This window comes from Bos indicus x Bos taurus, chromosome 26 (genome assembly GCF_003369695.1).
Source record: "Bos indicus x Bos taurus breed Angus x Brahman F1 hybrid chromosome 26, Bos_hybrid_MaternalHap_v2.0, whole genome shotgun sequence".
NCBI classification, from domain to species: Eukaryota; Metazoa; Chordata; class Mammalia; order Artiodactyla; family Bovidae; genus Bos; species Bos indicus x Bos taurus.
The window spans coordinates 2,807,501-2,827,378 of NC_040101.1; the positions used below are offsets into that span (position 1 = coordinate 2,807,501).

At 52.9% G+C, this 19,878-nt stretch overlaps 1 protein-coding gene across 8 annotated transcripts in view; it reads left to right on the forward strand.

The window, feature by feature from the left end:
* The window catches only part of EBF3 (EBF transcription factor 3), a 118,425-nt gene that overhangs the window by 66,267 nt on the left and 32,280 nt on the right, over nt 1-19,878 (forward strand). For 5 of the 8 annotated variants that reach the window (XM_027528821.1, XM_027528813.1, XM_027528816.1 and 2 more), the window contains exons 7-8: nt 12,809-12,890; nt 16,341-16,485. In XM_027528821.1, coding sequence (XP_027384622.1) covers nt 12,809-12,890; nt 16,341-16,485 — 227 coding nt within the window. The remainder of the gene's footprint in view (nt 1-12,808; nt 12,891-16,340; nt 16,486-19,878) is intronic. The other 3 variants (XM_027528814.1, XM_027528818.1, XM_027528820.1) reach the window with 1 other exon arrangement.

Below are 19,878 nucleotides of genomic sequence, written 5' to 3' on the forward strand. Positions count from 1 at the left end.
AGTTCATGAAGCATATTAGTATTACACTATATCCTGGTACATTCAAAAGGTGATTTCCATTTAGATGCTCATTTTTCATGAAGATAAATATGACATGAATCATAATTTCCCTGAAGTAAATATTACAAATAATAAAATACTCAGGCAAGCAAGTTGAGGAATGACAGTAATGTTTTCCATTTGTATGGTAAGTGACGAACCTTGTGGACTATCAAGTAACAAATTGAATGTTTAATCTTTCTCCATGCAGATTGAGGGCGGCAGAGAAGCAGCGGTCTCACAACAAATTGAGAGTTCTCTGGTGGCTCGTGGAGTATCAGCTATTTTGCCTTTGGAGGCCAATAGAGGGTGTCAGCAGAGCTTTGTCAAAATATATCACGAGCATGAAGTTGTAAAATTGCAATTTACAACAAAAAGACTTTGGGATAACGGGCAAATCTTAGGCATGCTAAATACATAGCAAATATTTAGAGAGGCTTTGTAAGCAATTTAAATATTGTTAGGGGAAGTTGCTTAGCATCTGTGGCGCATCCCAGAGGTAAAGAAAGAAACGCATCCTATCAAACGGTAAATAGTCTATTTCAAATGATAAAAATATTCCTTAGCGACCAGCGGATGGAGTTAAGCTAATAGGTTGAAGGTGGCTTCCAGCCAGGCCCCAGATCAGGCACGGCACACCTCTGGGCATCATGGCCTGGCCACAGGACAGCAAATTTGCTGATCTGTCCTTAAGTTTTGGGAGTCCCTCTGGGCCTCGGGGATGCAGGGGCCTGAGGCCCAGGATTGTGTCTCTTATCTCCGCATGGTTGGCACGAGGCGGGGTCAGTGCCACCCAGGAGCCCCGAGGGGCCCTCCGGGGCCCTCCAGGTCCCAGTTCGGGAGCGCTTGTAGGGCACGGCCAGGGGATGTTCTCTTTTGCTAAAGGTTCTGTTGTATATTAATTTTAAGTTGCAGTGTCTGCACTGCAAGATGACGCCACTAGCATTTTGATTAAGGATTTTATACATGAAAAAATTTTCATTATCTGAGTTCCCAGAGCCCTCCTGATTGGTTGACCGCCTGACCCACAGCTGGGTCTCGCATGCTGGGGTGGTGCTGGGGCGGAGGTGTGCCCTGCGCTGTGGTCTCTGCTACAGGAGCAATTAACGGGGCTCCTGACTCTCGGGAAAGTCAAGACTCTCCGAGAGCAAGCAGCAGCAAAGGCACTTCAGTGGGTTTTGCTCGTTTTCTGTTTCAGGAGGGTGAGGAAGGCACGTGGCATCGGAGGTGTCGTGAGCATGCAGGACAAGGCTGGGGTGGGGGGCGGGAACAGCGTTAGGAGTACGGCCTACTTTTATCGTTTTTTTTTAAACAGGATATTCTTCAGTTAATTCGTCTCGGTCGCTTTCCTTAATTCTTTGAACGTCTGCTCAGATTAAGGGTGAGGAGATCTAGTCCTTGAATGGGGGAAGGAAGGGCTTGCCGTCTTATCATATGAAGACAGGGGCAGGATTGGGGAACTCACTGGGGTGTGCTGCTGGCGGTCAGCTCCCTGGGGGCTGCAGAGGCCGTGGGTGGGTGTGGGCGGAACTCTCTGACCAGGAACTCTGCTGGGGGTAGCCAGAGAGTGAGGAGGGACGACCTAGCTGGGAGGAGGGTGGGTCCCAGGTCAGTCTGCAGGTGGGAGCCCCTGCTGGCCGCACCAGGGCTTCTGCCTGCTCCCGGGCCGCCGCCGTGGGGAGCCCTCTAGTGGGGACCGGCGGCACTGCGGCCTCTCTGACATCAGCGTGGATGTGGTCCCCCTGGACCCCCAGCTCAGGGTGGACCCTGCCCCAGTAGGAGGGGAGTGAAGTGGGGGACTTCCCGGTGGGCCCCGAGTGCGGTGATGGGAACACACTGGGCTGTCCACGTGCCAGGCCAAGGTGACAGGCCTGTTCTCTGCAGAACAGGCAGGACCTTCCAGAAGGTGCTGAGCGGCCTTGTGGGGCGGGTGCTGGTCCTGTTCGCTGACCCTCCTGGAAAGTTGCCGCTGAGCAGCGCGAGCGGAGTGGTGCTGACTGGAGGCCGCCTGCGCTCCTGGGGCTGCAGCGGGAGGTGGGTGGTGGTTTCCCGGCCGCGCTCTCTGCGTCACTGCCTGGCCTGTGCCCGGCCATCTGTAGGGTCCCGTGTACACGCCGTGGATGCTGGGGTTTTGACAACTCTCTTACCTTTTTTTTGTAATTGCAGAATCATAAAATATTTTAATTTCAAGGTTAGCAATTTTCTCTTGCATACTTAATTTATAATTAGCTGGTTTATAAACCTGTTCTGTGAATATGATTTTACTGTTGCCAAATGTTCTTCATGAATAATTAAGGGCAAATCCCTATTTATCAAATTATTAATATACCTAATAGCCTTGTTTTTGTAAACAATGCATTGGAGTTGGATTTAAAGGGAGCCCTTCTCCGAGGGATCTGGTGTTGGGTTCCCACCGCGGCGAGGACCCTCTCGGGGTGTCTGCACAGAGGGACGCTTGTGCTGCGTCGATGTCACGCCCCCCGGGCTTCTTTCCTCCACAAAAGCCCAGGTATCAGTAGCTGGACAAACACAATGGCCATTCACCAGTGGGACTGGCCTCCCCGGCCCCGCGAACAATGTTGTTATTTGTTCCGAGCAGTTCAGCGGGAGCGTTTTTGGAGGAAATGTAACAGATGAAACCATCCTTTCAGCCTTTCAAGGTCTCTTTTCGGCATAATCCTCCCCCCATCCGCAGGATACCGCTTTTCAAACTGGGAAAGCGACTCTCACGTGCGAGTTGGACCCACGGACATAAAGAGCCATGGTCCCGACCCTCCAGCTGGGTGACCTGGATCCTTGAGGATTTGGGTCCAGAAGACAGAGAAGAGCTCCAGAACGTGCTTCATTTGGGAGGGAAAATGAAAACTCATGCGGGGTGTGTGTGTGTGCATGCAAGTATGTGTGGAACACTCGCCCAGGGTGTGTGTGTGTGTAACGCCCAGGGTGTGTGTGTTAACACTTGCCCGGGTGTGTGTGTGTGTGTGTAACACTCGCCCAAGGGGTGTGTGTGTGTAATGCCCAGGGTGTGTGTGTAACACTTGCCCGGGTGTGTGTGTGTGTGTGTGTAACACCCGCCCAGGGGGTGTGTGCACACGCGTCTGTAACATGTGGCCCCGCCTTCCTCTGTGCCCGTCAGCTTCACCAAGGACCACAGAGCTGCTCCCTCTTGCTGTGCCAGTACCCACGTCAGCTTCTCACCCACTGAAGGTCCCCAGCTGCCGCCCCTCGGTAGTTCCAACAATCGGAACAACAAGCAAGCCTGTGACGCTAGTTCAGGGCTATCTGCCCAGCGTCAAACTTGCGGTGTGCCGGCCGGGGGTCCCTGGCTTCCACGGCTGGGAGCCCGGCCCGTGTCTGGGGTGGGGGTCGGTGTGTTCCTGGCTTCCTCGGCCGGGGGGCCTGGCCCGTGTCTGGGGTGGTTTAGGTGCTGGCTTCCCCGGCGGGGGGCCCGTGTCTGGGGTGGCCGTTGGTGGGTCTCCAGAAGGAGCCGAGGGCCTCGCGGCCGTGTTCTCGGGGCGGCCATGTGTGTGCGACGCCGTGTGCATGATTCATTCCAGAGCAGTTTTAGTCCTCATAAAATATTCATTTTGGTTGTGCAGGGCCCTGTAATTGCCATCTCTCACCCTGAATTATTTATACCTTGCACAGACTGACAAAGCTTTGCCATGCGGCCCTAGATGAATCAGAAACATGGATCTTTGCTGCCAACAGCATTATAGTTTCACAAAATATGGCAGCAGCGTCACTCTGGGCTGCCTCATCTCTAAATCCAGCTTTTCTTGATTTGACATTTTCTTTACTCTTCCATTGTCTTAGTCAGGCAGAAAGGTTGCCTCTTAACTTGAAGCAGCAACCTTTCTTGCTTGCATTATAGCCGCTGTGCTTGAGAGGACTAATGTATCTTTATTGCCCTTACTTTTTTATGCTCGGTAACAAGACAGTGCTTGGGCCCACTTTAGAGCCATATATTATACATTAGCGATAAAATGATGCAAATAGTCCTGAATACTCTTCAAACAGATAGTGGAGATCAGGCTGGATCGAGCTGCTTGTCACAGAAACAGACAAGAAAAGGTGTCTGGGAACTTGGGCCTGGCCGCCCGCCCTTGGCTGTGGGCTGCAGGCCCGGCCGGAGGGTCCCAGGTGGGGCTGGAGACCTGTATGGGCCCCTTTGTGGGTGGAGGTAGCATGCCAGGCTCCCCACTCTTGGATCCTAAATGCATCTATTCAGCATCCAGCCTCTTCCCCAGCCTGGGCGCACTGGGACATCTCCACTTTGCAGCCGGGTGCTGACTGATATTTCCTTGTGTTTCTCTGTTGCAGCCTGAACGCTCCTCCCTGCCTTGGGCGGGGGCTCCGGGGGGCGGGACACGGGTGCGCACAGTCCCCGCAGGCCCAGACTCAGGCATTTGGAAGGCATCATGAATTAGGTACTGGGAGGAGGGAGCGAAACTCCTCCACAGACCTTTATAAACTGGAAAGGGGAGAGACCCAATGGATTCTGACGTGTCCAGAGTTCCGGTTTTGGAGCCGAGACAATGACAACGTGCAGCCGCTCCAGGGCGAGACGCCTGCGTGCCCGCGGGAAGGAGGGTTGGGGGGTATTCACACGCAGGGCTGCATGGGAGCGCGGGGTGCTGGGCCACGGCAGCTGTGCTCGGAACACCTTGGTCCTTCCCCGAGCCACGGAAGGGGCTTAATTTATGGCTCCTGGCTCATCAACAAAGGGAGGGAAGCGGGAAGGCTCGGAGCTGTTTCAAGTAATGGATGACCTGGACACACATTTCTCTTGTATTTGTTGACACGCAGGAGTAATGAAGTTAAAGCTTTGCACACATGTGCCCCTCATTAAGCTGCATTACCTGCATTAAAACTAATAATTGCCACTCAGAGCTGGGCTCCCATTAATCATTTATAATGTTTTAATAAGTTTTTAATCAGGACCTAAAAGGCTAGAGAGGCCGGTGTAGGCAAGTCCGACACGGGCATCCAGTGTGCACGCACAGGCTTGATTTAAAAAGTGATTTTTTTAAATTAATAATTCAGCCCACAATGATGATGGTTCTTAATTAAGCAAGCTGGCATGGACGAGGTAAAATGTGTGTCTGAATAGGGAAAGGCGAATAAGGTCTTCCCCACGTGGAGATTGGTGGGGCCGGGGGGAGTGGGGGTGCGGAGAAAACCCCAACAAAAAACCTGCACGTTTGTCTTGAGGATTCTCCCTGTCGCCGGCAGAAATCAGAACGGCAAGAAGAGCCATCCCCCGCATCTTCAGATCCCTCTGCACGCACCCCGTACGGTGGGAGAGGTTTGAAGCCCTAAGTTTGGATAAGCAGAGGCGCTTAATCTCCGCACACAAAGTCTTCGTAAAAGTCTCCCCTGGAGCTGGCAACAAGTCAGGGGGTGCATCTGATGTGAGCCCAGTGATGCTGGCATTTTTCTTAAATAAGGAGCTTCGTGATCAGAGCTGGCAAATAGAGCAGTGTCCAGAGGGAGTGAGGAAGCGGTTTTAATGAGCCCGCAGCGAAAGACAAAATACAGACTGATTGACAGGCGAATGATCTGCTGGGGAAATAATGTCAAAGCCGCGGCGCCCATTAGAAATAGAGAAATAGGTAAAGGGGGAAGGAGAAAGATGGGCACTTGAAACAGAGCCCTGCTGTAAATAGAGCGCGCTTCACGTTTCTTTTGTGTTGTGCAGTTGACTTCTTTTAAACAGATAACCTTATCAAAACTATCGTGAACTATCAGGAACAGTTACAGAAATTACTAACTAGAATCCTGACAGCGAGTCAGGGAGGGCAACTGACGGAGCGTGGAGCTCGGTGCGTGTGAGCTGCAGGAGTGTCTACCTGGGCTTTACTTATCTGAACACATTAAAACCACCCAGAAAAGTTTAATGCAAGTCACACAAATTTCTCCAAAAGGAGGGCTCGGCAGGATCTGTTCTGGGGGTGGAGATGGAACTGGCCGGCAAAGCTATTAAATCCCATCAGATCTCTTTGGCATCATTTTAATGAGAATCATCACACCCGGTACAAGATCATGGTATCTATAAGTGCCTCTTGACAGCCGCCGCTGAAATTGTGATGAAAAGAAAAACCATTCTAGCAGAAATTTAGCGATAAGGCCCTTTGGAGGGATGGTGGGGCCTGGTGTGGCTCTAGACCGCGAAGGGTTAATTTTCTAAACCTAATAATGTTCGATAGTGAGGTATTTGTCGGGAGATAAAGAAGTGATAGAATCTGGGAAGTGGGTCCCTTGGCGATTGTAGTACAAATATTGTTAATGCGGTGTGGTTACTACAGCAAGGGGAGTAAAATAGCCCCAGTCCACTGGAGACAGGCTCGGCTACAGTGGAGCAGGAACCTCCAGACAAAGGCCAGGAATTGTTGAACTGTGAGTCAAGCCGTGGATCCTCTCAAATCCTCCTCGATCTGCATTTACATGCAGGATATCATGCGTGCTGGGGGACGGCGCCCACGGGGACCAGGAGCCCCCCGTGGGGAGTTGGGCGGCCCCAGCCCTCCCGCTTGGCGGGGGAGGGGCTGGGCCTCATCAAGGCCATCTGGGCCCAGCTGTAACATTCAATCCCGTCTCCCCTCCGGCCCCTCCGTGATGACGTCATGCAGGCACTACGAGTATATGAGACCCATAACTTGAAATGTACAAGAATTTAATAAGTCTGGTGTTAAAGCAATTTGTCATGGCATATTTGAAGAATAAATCAGACTAATGGAGCAGATTTCCCCTCCTGTATGGCATTACAGGACATGAGCCCAGTCACAGCTAATGGCAGGAGTGGAAGGAAAAAAAAAAGAGGTCTGACATTAAGACCCTCGCATTTTGGAAATCCGATACGTATTGACCTGTGTACTATCTCAGTGCACAGATCTGATGTCAGCAGAGTGTACTCGTGTATAGGAACTGCTCATTACAGGTTTTCTGAGGAAGCACATTGTCTGCGAGCCCCAGAAGCCGATCGGCTAGGATTGCTCAGTAATCAATACTGCAGCGGCTGATGGCCCGGCGTGCACACACCACAGCTGTGGCCACCCTTTCAGGGACTTCTCAGTAATTAGCCGGGGCTCCGCCGAAGCACTCCCCCACCGGTCACTTTCTTATCAGTCAGGGGAAAGTCTCCTGAAGGCTCTATCTTTTAATTTGACTCTTTTTAACTGTTTCCTTTCAAGGGGGCAGGTGGGGCCGCAGCCACAGACACCCCGGCTGGGGCTGCTGTCCTGAGGGGAGGGTGTGGGGGCGTCCTTGTTGGGGTGGACACCCCGTGGAGTGACCCACTTCAGGGGGAACAGTCCGGTGGCATTTAGTCCAGTCACAGGGCTGGGCAGCCACCACCATCTACTCACAGATGTTTCTACTGGCCCCCAAGGGAGACCCCCTGCCCATCAGACACTTGCTCCCCTTCCCCCCACGCCCCACCACCCTGCAGCTGCCAGCTGGGCTGTCCTTCCCCACTCCATCTTCTGGGTGGTTTTCTCAACTCATTTTCCTGATCAAGGTTACTAGATATGAAGAGTCTCCTGGTTTTGTGTTCTGGATTCAGTAACTGAAAACGGGGTGGATCTGGGACGGGGGTCCCTGCTATCGGGGAACCCCAGAAGCTGTCAGCCATGATTCACACACAAATGCTTTGAGACTCTTGACCAGTAACCCGGAGGCCGATCCGTCGGTATCAGTTTGCTGCTTGTTAAGAGCTCAGCCTTAAGATGGAAAATCGAGCACCCGCCCTCCGCCTCCCCCGCCCCCCCCCCCCCCCCCAGCCCCCAGGTACCAGCCCTTTTCAGTGCTGGGCTCAGATTTCCCACATTGCCATGATGGAGGGCCAGAAGCGGAGGCCTGCGAGCTGGGACTGAGGCAGGGATCCCGCGAGGGAGGGGCTGTGGGAGGTGGAGCTCTGTCCTGGGGGTGGGCTCCATGAGGTTGGGCCTACTGGGAATCTGGGGTCAAGGCCTCCTGTCTCAAAGCTCGAGGTCCCCCCTCCCAGTTCCAAGCACCAGCAAGACCAGGCCTGGGGACAGTCTAAGACTTGACAACTAAAAAATTAAACAAATAAGCATCATTGCATGTAGGGTTTCTTGAGAGGCTGTGAATAGGTTGTTTGAGACACGTGACACCCACGTGCAAAAGACGAGCCTCGAGACAGTTCGAAGTCTCCTTTTCCTCCTCAGTCACCAGGGTGCGCGTGCCAAGCCCATTGCCTTTCTAAGGAGACAATCTATTTCTCCTTTGACCAGAGGGAAAGAAATCATTATTCCATGATTAGTGGCTTCGGTTGGGTAAGGCGGAAGGCGGCGGGGATGAGCCGTATTAATTACCCCACGTTTGCTGGTGAGACCGCCTTCTCAGCGACTTGGCCACTGGGAAGTTGCAGCTTTTGGTAGAAGTGGGCAAGTTCTGAGCTCCTGGAAGCGGGAGGAAGGCGCTGCTGTCAGATGAGAGACATCTCATCAGCTTTTCTCTGACAAACCAAATTCATTCCTTATGTAATTGATAACGGCCTTGGCCAATTACTTCACACATTACAATACACAGAGGCCCCCTTTACAGGTTTTGCAGGGCTGTAATTAGCGATGCTAATATCCCCTTTATTGGCCCTAATATTGCTCAACACCTTTTGCCATCCTGGAACCCACTAGAGCCCCATGGCCTGTCAGGACCGCTGATTATTGAGAAGGATAGCTTTAATCAAACATAATTGCAGTTAATTTTTCTCTCCTGCTCTGTTGCCAACGTCTAATGCCACGGACTCCTTGATATTCCATTAAATTACAATTAAACAGCCTCCTTTGTTTCTGATTGTCCTGAACAACACCACAAAGTTCTGTAGCCGCTTAAAGGAGAGTGTTTGGCCCTAATTGCCTGCGCGCTCACAAAGGGCTAATTTACACAATACCCATGTAGAATTTAAACAGTTCATAATGTAATGGATATTACACAGGAGCCTAACACTACAATTAAAATGATTTTCATCAGATAGAGAAGCTCTGGTTAATCAGCTTCATAAAAGTAAATATAAATGAACTAATTCATAGCTTAAACACACAGAAAGGGAGCAGACTCTGAGATTAGTCACTGCGGAGGGGGCTCGCCCCTTAGCGTGGGATACCCGGGGTGGGCGCCTGTGTAAACGGTGGGTCCCCGTACCCGAGCACCCGGGTCCTGCCGCGAGCACTTCCGGTGGCGCCGTACGCGAGGACGCGGCAATGATGCCCAGAGACCACGCTGAACCTTCCGCCGAGGGCGCAGCCCTGCCCGAGCGGCGTCGGGACCGTCCCTGCAGAAGGCCGGGCGGCCTCGGGCTCAGACTAGCGCTCTCAGGGGCCGGACCCGTGGCCCTGCCCTCGCCGCCCCCAGGTGGAGGACCCCGGGCCCACCCTCACAGGCTGATGCTCTTGAATGGAGAGGCGCGTGCCGTTCTCAGCGCTGCTAAGCGCCACGGGGGCTCACCCGTGGGGCCCCTCGCCTAATCCCCGCTGGCTCTAAAAGAGGAAACCCGATGTCCAAAGTCACGCGCCGCACCTTCCCCCTTGTCGCTGCCGCTGAGAACTTGCCCAGGATTTTGCGCGCAGTTTGCAAGCAGAATATTGCCGGGGAGTTGCGACTGACGTGTAGCGATGCGCCCTGAGCCACCGCTTCCCCTCCTGCCTGGGAGAAACAAGTAAATAAAGCCCATATTTCAAGCTTGATTTACTCTGGTACCTACTGTGAAAGATGATGACTCTTTAGGGAAATAAAGACAGGGTCAGGGAATTAGTGTACATAATGGTCATTTTGATGATGGGCCAACAGATGCAACCAGGAACGCACTGTACACAATTAAGCATAATGTACTAATGACAGGTTAGAATTTTTATCGCCTCTTCGCTGTCCAGCAGCAAATCCATGGTTAGCAGTAATAAAGAGTTTATTGGTGTTAAAGCCAAAGATTTTCTGACATAGGAAAGATTTTTCCTTTCATAACAAGAGTATTAAATCCTTTGTGTACCAGACTCTAGAAGTGAGATATGTAAAGTGCTTGTCAGATATTCCTTAGGAAAAAGCCAATTAAAGGGTAATTGAGTAAAGGATGAGAATTACCATTCGACCTCATGTGTGCGTCCCTTCTCAGCCTCCCCAGACGGCAGGGAGCCCCTGCAGGTGGAGATCCAGGCTGGGTGAGTACTTGGGATGGTTCGGTGGGCGGGTCAGCAGCCAGGTGCGCTGGACTGGACCGCCCTCCGAGGGGAGGCCTGGTCGAATCCTTGAGTAACAGGAAGGAGGGCAGAAACTGGGCGCAGGCCTCCTCTTCCTCCTCTGTGTGTCCCCATGCGTGCTGGGCCTTGTTTGAGTAACCGGGGCCGATGCCGGGGAGGAGCCCAGCTCTGTAGGCCCCACACTCAGGCCTGCAGGTCTCTCCCGGGTGCTTTTGCTGCTCTTCAGAAACTTGGAAAAGAGCTCCACATGGCCAGAATGTGTAAGCGTGTGTGTGTGTGTGCAACTGTGCTCCCGTTCTACAGTGGAGCCCCAAGATGTCTGGGATGGTTCTGGGGCCCAGCACCCCACTTTGCCCTTCTCTGTAGCCGCCAGCAGTCAAGGCCCATGGTGTCCGCACACGGCGTGGCCATGCGGGCTTGATGCCCACTCTGTCCCCCTGGAGGTGAAAGGGCGAGTGGGCTAAAGAGACAGCAAGGGCTTGGAAGACACCTGCTCTGGAGGGGGAGATCAGGCCCCGAATGAAGGGCTTCCCCTGGCCGGCTCCATGCGGCCGAGCGGCTCTGGCCCGCAGATGAGCCGGGTGGTAATGTGTGGAGTAATTGCACCGGAGTGGCTGTCCCCAAAGTGGAAGCCTAATTGCCTGACAGGACGATAGCTCGGTGACGCCCTCACCTTGTTAGGCCCTTCCTGATGCGGTTGGGCGCGGGGTGGCCGCAGGTGCGCCTAATTTACCTCGCTGCGGAGCGCGTGGAGCTTAATTGCACAGTGGTTGTTAGGAGAAATTGGTGGGTGGATGGCCGGGTGGCTTACTGTATGTGATGGCAGATGGTGTTCAGAGGCGCAGCGAGCTGAGTGTATAGGTGAGGCGAGTTAATAAAAGATGTAAATTCCGGCCTAAAATAGCGAGGCTGCGCGGGATGTAAGCAAATTTAATTAAGTGGCCACTATTCTTTTTCCCCCGCCAGTCAGTTGGGTGTTCCTCTGCTCTGGTGGAAAGTCGTCTCGGATACTCTGGGAGATGCGAATCTCCATCTTCTGGATCTTTTTTATTTTCTGAGATGATAAGCTACTGCAAGGAACCTTGGCTTTCAGGTTGAAGTCAAGGCGATCACGTGAAGCTTCATAAAAACTGGGTCATCATCCAGTGGAATGTTGAGATTTGGGAGGAAAATGGAGAAGATGAGTGTTGATGGCCCCGTGGATGCGTGTCAGCCCAGAGGCCCCAGCTTTGTTGGGCTCAGGACTCCTGTGGCCTTGAGAGGAGGCAGCGGTGGTGGGGGGGCTGAGACCCCCGTTCTCCCGTGGCCGGGGGTGCAGCCAGGCCTCCCAGGGTCCGTGAGCCTCTGTCACGAGTCAGGGCATCTGAGTTTGTCCTGGAGCATGTGGGCGTGGGGAGGACGGCGTCTCAGCGCACTTTGGAGACCCCTGAAACGTCACACTTCCCAGCAAGACCAGGCCTGGGTGGGAACAGGACCCCTTCCGCTTCCTGCCTCGCTCCAGCCAGGGTGGTGAGCTTTTCCCTGCCACACCTGGGGCCTTGATCAGTCCCAGCAAGACCAGGCCTGGGTGGGAACAGGACCCCTTCCGCTTCCTGCCTCGCTCCAGCCAGGGTGGTGAGCTTTTCCCTGCCGCACCTGGGCCTTGATCAGTCCCTTAAAACCCCACGTAGGCCTTTCACAGACATCGCCGCCCTGAAAACAATATCCTCAATTTTCTCTTAAGACGTGTACTTATTGTAACTTGAAAAACTCTCCTTTAAAAGTGTGGCAACCCACGCAGTGGTGGCCCCTAGGGTTGGGCTGCCAGGTGGAATTCACGACCCGTTAAATTTGAATTTCAGATACACAATTTTTTTTTTTTTTTAAGGATAGATATAGGCTTTGGAATTCTCAAGTGGCTCAGTGGTAAAGAATCTGCCTGCCAAGGCAGGAGACACAGGAGATGCAGGTTCGATCCCTGGGTTGGGAAGATCCCCTAGAGGAGGAAATGGCAACCCACTCCAGTATTCTTGCCTGGAGAATCCCATGGACAGAGGGGCCTGGCGGGCTACAGTCCATGGGGTTGCAAAGAGTTGGACATGACTGAGCAACTGAGTATGCATGCATGCTTTGGGACAGGCCTGTCCCAAACATTACTTGCTTATCTGAAATCCAGTTTTAACTAGGTATCCTGCGTTTTTATTTGCTGAAGTTAGCAGCCCTCTCGAGGGTGGACAGGTCCCCAGGGGTTAATGGTTGTGCAAAGATCCAGGTGAGAAATGGCCAGTCTAAGTCACAGTTGTTATTTTAGAGCTTGGAAAAGCCCTAGCCGTCAAGACAAATGTAAGTCACTCCTTCCGCATGTGGAGACACTGGGAGCTGGACCTGGGGGTGCCTGCCTGGCTGCCCCTGGCGCGCACGCGCGCACGCTCTCTCTCTCTCTGTCGCCCCCTACAGGGCAGCCAGCAGATGGCGTGGGGTCGTTTCCCCGGCTCCCCAGGCAAGAGTACCTTTCAAAAACTTTGTGTCTTTTGTCTGATAACCCTAACAAATATCCATTTTTTGTATCTTTGTAGATTCTTTCTAAAGTTTTTCCTCAAGTGCAATCAGAACTGTTTGAAGAATGCAGGCAACCCCCGGGACATGCGAAGATTCCAGGTACGCGATTCTGGACCGCGGTCTGCACTTGGAATATGAAAGTCGAATTCTCTGCTGTGCAGTAGTTTGGGGGGTCAGTGTTTAGTTCTCAGGGGCCTGGGTGCAAACCAGGGTGGGTTCATTTGATGGAACCTTTAAATCGAATGCTTTGAAATGGTGTGGCACCTCGCGTTGGCCAGAGCCATGCAGCCCGCTGAGACATACAACAGAGTGAGGTCTGCTCTGGAAACACGATGTGAGTTTCTGCTCTGACGAGGGAGTGTGTGTGTGCCTCTTGCGGTGGGCACATGGCCCAGCTCTGCACGTTAGGCAGCAGAGTACCCCGAAGTCAGAGGAATCAGAGCTGTAGGTTAGGTTGAAGTCTGTCTTATATTCAGCCATGGTGAGTGCTGTGGATGTGTTACAGAGAAAGTTGAAGGATCTTTCCAAGTCAAGTCCTCCGAAGGCTAGCATCTCACTTAGTCTGTTCCCTCACTCTTCCCTCACTTGGTTGGTTAGACTTTGGGGGCCACACTGAAGACCTTCCTTAGGGATGGCTTGGTCTGTCATGGGGGAGGACCGCTGGGTAATACGTGGGGTCCCCTCCCAGGATGGAGGGGCCGCCTCCTGGTGGGGCTGGACTTGTTCCAGGCAGGCCTCCCCCAGTTGCGGACTGGTCCCCTGCTCAGCTTCCCTTCCCCCAGGAATCCCCTGATTCCCTGCCTACGAGCTGGACTGCATCCCTGCACCCAGGCTGACTCATCCTCTGCTTGGCCTCAGATCCCAGGATTTGCTTTCAAGGAGCGAGATGGCGAGACAGTTTGGGGTTCAGTTGGTTTTCAGTTGGATAAACTACAATCCAGTCATGTTGTTCTTGCCTTTGTGAATGACTGGGAGGTGGCTTCAGGGGAAGGGTTCTCAGCACACAGGATGGATTATTTTACTGACTTTCATCATAAAAATATCTGGGCCGGGACACAGAACTGGTCCTTACCTGCCAGAGAAGAACATGGGCCCCCATTGCTAGGCTGGGTGTTGCCAAATGCTGCTTCTTTGGCATTTAGACTAGTTTACCATCAAATCATTCAAGGCTTTTCTAGAAATGTAAGTGATGCTTCAGTCTTCGGGTGAAACACAGGACCCCTGTCTTGACATCCAGCCCAGCAGGCAGAGGGGGTGGAGCTGGCGGCCAGCACACAGTCGGGTGCAGGAGTCACGTGTCTCCTGCAGGCAGTTGGCCTGCTTCCCGTCCTTGGGCGCGGGGCTCCACGCTGGTTCATCGGGCGGACCGGAGGTCACATGAGGCTCAGCAGTGGCCACAGGCAGCGTCGGGTGCACGTGGCTCACAGTTCCTAGAAGGGCTTCCTCCAGTGTCTGGAGCTGCTCGCCCTGCCTCTCGGGAGGCTTAGCTGAGCTGAGCAGCAGGTCAGGGCTTGCACGCATTTCCAGCCCATGTCAGTCTCAGCACCTTTCTGTAGGTGCATGGCGGGCCGGCCGGCCGCGAAACGGAGCACAGCCCGCCACGCTTTCTGCTCAGCGACGCTTTTCCCTTGGCGACTGACCTATATAGAGACAACGGAGCAGAAATGGTGTCCTTTTGTGTGTTTATTTTTACCTTTTCTTGTTTCTTGAACTTATCATGGTCGAGGAATGGAGAGGGTCAGGTCTGTGGCTTGGGGTTGCTTCTGTGTCTCTGCATCCCATGTGGGGGCATGTTGATCGAGGCCCCTCTGTGCCCAGGGTGGGGACTGGCAGATAGGCTTCCACGAGGGCACCTGTGTGACCCTGGCATCAACGCTGCCAGGACAGTAGTGGCCCCGGAGCGGGGTCAGGGCCACCCCTGCCAGGGCGGCAGGGATGTCTCACCCTGGATCTGGGGACGCTGGACCGGCAGTGGTGCTGGTATTATTTTGAGGCTCAGAGGGGCCTGTGCTGTGGAGACTTGCATGATCTTGGCAGCGCCCACAGCGAGAGAGGGTCATCCAGGAAGGTGGTCCCTTCCTTTGGGGGGTGGTGGGTCCGGTGGGTACTCGTCACACCTTGCCGTCTTCTTATGGGGCCTCAGACTTCTATAAGACATCAGTTACTCACAGATACCTTGACATACAAATATGTAGAATACCTTTACATATAAATATGTAGCTTTGCCTTTTAGAAAACCTTTTCCTTATAATCAGTCGTATCTGTCATTTTCTTAAACTAGCAGACTTGTTTTTAAGCGGTTTTAGGTTTACAGAAAAGTTTCACAGAAAGCGTGAAGAATCCCCACGAGCCCCTGGCTGCCCTGCCCCGTCCCATCTCCGCGCCCCAACTCTCCCCTGCATCTTGCGTGTATGGCTCCTTGTTCACGGAGGCCCGCCACAGCTAAGGCTTTTAAGCCACCTCGTGTGGCAGGCTTTTACGTGTGCCCACCTCCTGGTGCCCCCTTACCTGCCCAGCTGTTTTCCATGAGGCTGTGGTTCTTCAGGGGGAGCTGGCCCTCCCTGCTGTCCGAACAAGAACTGGGGCTCCCTGCACCCCAGATCCAGGCTCTGGCTCACGTCTGGGCTCAAGTCTCAGCTACCCCAGGTCTCCCGGAGATAATGCATTATGCAGAGCCCCTCTGTTCAAGGCGGATCTCAGGGCCGATGTCATTTCCTGTTTCCTGAGTTGTTAGTTAGGCAGGGGTACCGATTCTGGGGTGCTTGTCACAAGCTCCCCGGGGAAGGTGTCCCTGGGAGCAAAGCTGTCCCTGCTGGCGTGACTTCCTTCTTTACCCCTGTGAAGTACTGAGACGGGAGGGCCTGAACCTGAATCAGGGCCGAGTCATCCCTCCAGCGGATAACTCGTTCCCCAGACAGAGTGGTCCTTGCCTTCCTCACCGTGAACTTGAGAAAGGATACTTTCCCTGCTCAGAAACCACTTTATTCCTATTCAGCTCGGTCTTTTCAGATGCAAAAAACGTTCATTACCAGATCCTGGCTGTAACTGTGACATTGACCTGGGCTCACTCGATGATACAATGTGGGCAGTAGAAACAGCTTCTGATTTATGAAGCCTTTTTTTTTGGGAGGGGAGCGGGGGCAATTCTGAATCCTCACAACTACTCAAGGAAGGACAGTCTCCAGTGAACCCATTTTAATTAGATAAACTATCTAATCAATATGTGAACAGATCAATCAAAACGGTAGCTTTAAGACGAGTGGCTGGAGGGGTGTTTCTGCAGCTAATGGCAAAGAAGAATTTTTCCTCTGAATTGAATTCACTTGTTAGCATAATAGGAGATTGAACTGTAATTAGTGTAGCGGGTTTGGAAGAGAAGCAATCTTGAGCCACAACAAAACAACCCACCCACCCCATTAGCCAAAAAAGGCTGTGTGTGCGCGCACGTGGCTTCGAGGAGGCTCCCGGGAGCGGCCGCGGGGTTCGGGGCGCGCCGCCTGGCGGGCCTGCTCCCATCCGCTCGGGTCTCACCGGCGCTTGTCTCCACAGGTTGTCGTGTCCACCACGGTCAACGTGGACGGCCACGTGCTGGCCGTGTCCGACAACATGTTTGTGCACAACAACTCCAAGCACGGGCGGCGGGCGCGCCGCCTGGACCCGTCAGAAGGTACGGCCCCTTCTTATCTGGACAATGGTAGGCACACGCTGAGCGTCTTTTTTTATTTGCAATGCTTCCTTCCCTCGCGCCATCCTTTCTGTCCTTGTGGATCCATGTCCGGTTGCCCCTCCCTGGTCAGACCCACGTCCTCGGGGCAGCCCCCTCCCCTCCCCTCCCTCGCTGGCGGGGTCGGGGGGCTCGGCTTTCCCAACCTGCTCACCCCCGTGGCCCTCACTTTATTGGTTGGTCTGTGTCTAAGAGTGGTTTCTTTTGCTTAGAGCATTTCTTGCAGTTTTAATTTATGTGGGTTTTTTTTGGCTTCTTGTAAGCCTCCATCCAGCTCCTCCCCGAGGCTTTGGGCACCTGCTGGGGTGCTCACATCCTGGTCCCGTGGGCTTCGGGGACCTCCTGGCCCTCCATGGAGAGACAGCCTGCACGCGTGCACGTGTGTGTGTGTGTCCACGCGTGGGGGCATAAGTGGAGGGAACAAGAACAAAAAAAAAACAGCATAAAATGTGTACCAAACGCTTCCAAGTGATGGACTTCTTGTTTTTCTTGTTAAATGAGAAGAAATTTAGTAAGGGTGATAGGCTGGTAAGTCAGGGTTCAGAAACTCACAGACACGGACCTTTCCAAGCCTCTCTGTCACCTGCTCTGTGTGGACAGGCGGGTATCTCCACGTGTCACCTCCCCCTAACGTAAGGTCGGTCCCCTTATAAGACAGTCCATGAAAAGCATGAGGTTCTGACCAATAGGAATTGCTGGGAAAGTAATGTGAGGTTTTTTTTTAAAGTGAATTACAAACACAACAGCATGATTAAATTCTTCAAAGAGCCCGTAGACTAAGTGATTTTAGGACAAACTCTCTAGACTGAGGTCTCGGGTTCAGGAGCTGCACGTGGGGCAGCCGGACTGTTCACAGGAAAACAGACGAGGCCCGTGCGGGTCATCAGAAAGAAGCATGACTCAGACGTCAGAACGGGAAGACAACTTATGAATCTGCTGCAGTCCACAAAAATAAACTAATTTGTTTTTCTACATTAATGACTAAGGTGTAAGAGAACAAAAATATAATAATTAAAGGTCGCCCTGGGCACCAGAGTCGTTAGAATCTGTGACGTACTGTTTATCTCGTTTCTCTGCAGCGAAGGTAGGTGTGTGTTTTGCTTAGTAACCATCACTAATGAGGTTCACAATTAAGAAGGTTGGATCCCAGTCCTCGGTCCCTGCTTCCCCAGAGGGCCAGCGCTGGCAACATGATAGGTTCAGGATGGCCCCACGGCCCTCTGGTGTTCGGTTGTAGTCTGGGTCCAAAATCAGCCTCCTCTAATGAGCTATTATGATCTGAGCAAAGTACGAGTATTTATTTTTGTAAGTAGCATGAAAAAGCATTTGACTGTAAGCAGAAAATATAGCATTTAGGAAAATAAAGGCCACTCTTGGGTACCTTGGAGATAAAACCCAGCTTACCAAGAGCTATTTGGAGAAGGAGTCTGGTTTGAGATTTTTTTTTTAGGTTTTTTTTTTTAGGTTATTCAGTTTTTTTTTTTTTTTTTAAATCGACATTTAAACTAAGTCACTTTCTTGCAAGAGATTGGAATATGTTACTCCACCCCCCAAAATGACTCATAAGTGAAAGATGCAAATAGGTGACTCTGAGAACTGATCTGTGTAGGTCTTTAAGAAGGCATCTGGCGTCAGTGGGGGACGTCTCTGCCTGCTCCTCTGTAACTGCTGCCCCGTTCCCAGGTGCCCCAAACAACACAACAGGGTCTCTCTGGGACCAGGAGAGACACTGCCTCCACTCCCTTCCGGGGCTGACACTTAGGAAGTTCATTTCCGGGCCAGTCTGTGTCATTCCCTTTCCTTCCTTCTTCCTGGTTAGCACCTGCCACTGGGTGCCATCTTGGCTTTGAACACGGCCTGCATTCTTTAAGGAAGAGGTGCCCCCAGAAAGCATAGATCTGGGCTTCTCTGCAGCCTCTCCTGGCTAACACCTCATTATCCAATCATCTAATATTCACCAGCAGTGTGTACACACTCGCTGATGATTTCCAAGTGAACTAATTCCCCCTGCTGCTGTGGATGTCTGCCACCGCGTCCTCTGAGCTCACAAAAAAGCAAGGCAGATTATTTACAGTATTGAACACAAGCGACGGAAAACAGCCGTGCTGCCTTCCAGGGCGGCCCAGAAGAACCCGGGCTTGCTATTTTTTTTTCTTCCTTGTCACTTGTCCCTTCGTAAACGACTCCAACCCTGTTTAAACCTTGCGTGGGCCCGGCCCAGCACCCGGCCTCCAGCAGGAGCGATTTGCATGCCAAGTGCCGTAATGCGGTTAGGTTTATGCAGCGAGGACGACGGAAGCCAGGCTGCGGGGGCTTTAGCGAGTTAAGGGAACAGATGGCCCTAGGAGAGGTAAAAGGTATAATCCCATCAGCTGGAGTATCAGCCAGCCATCTGGACATCTCGAGCACAATTACAAGACATTTTAGCAGGCAGAACAAAGGAGTCTTCATGAGGCAAGATTAGGCCTGTTGGAGGGCCTCGATATTGTGAACGCAGGGAAGGTGACAAGCGCTGTGGGGTTACTTGGGAGAGCGCGCTGATTACCAGGAACCAGGACAGGAAGCTGTTTACTAACAGAATCCTGGATGAGACCCCCCCGCCCCCCACAGAAAGGCCGGGGGACCCCAACGGTTCAGTCAACATCTCTGGGTTCAGGTGGCATCCACATTCACTTTCTGAGATGCCCATGCCGGCCCCAGCCATCGGGCATCCTGGTTCCTAGACCAGCCCGTCCCTGCAGGTGTCCAAGGTGGGTGGGGGAAAGCCGGGGTGCCCTTCTACCCCGCAGGCTGAGAGGGGGGCTCCTGGAGTTAAAGCAGGTCCCGGCACAGGTCAGATGAGCAGGGCAGGAGGCCCCCGGCGGGAGCCTGAGCCCACGGAAGAATGGGCCGACCAGGCGGTGTCTTCAGGGCTGCGTCCCAGCACAAGGAAGATGGTGGGGGGGGGTGGGGGGCGGTCCCTTCCCACCGCGTCCCTTCCCGCCGCGTCCCTGCTCCTCCTCGCCCAACTCTGGCCGCGGTGCCAGCTCCCATCATCTGCTCGGGTGTATTGTGCGCGTCTATCATGAGATCTCTGACGCTGTCTGTGTAATTCATTTTGCTATGGTTCCCATTGAACACATGTTCCCTCTCTCTGTGTGCATTGAAATGTATGCAAATACAGGCAGGAGGAAGATGGCTATCGCCACGGAGGAGGCGAGGCCGGCCCTGGGATCTCTCTGCCGAGGAGCCGAGCTGTGGCTTCTCCAATGGGCCACAGCTGCCAGACAGCCATCTCCTGCGCGGGCAGGAGATCCTGGAGTTTTTTTTTTTTCCTTTTCTCACCTCCAAAGTAAATTTGTTTACTGTAATTTTTTTTTTTTT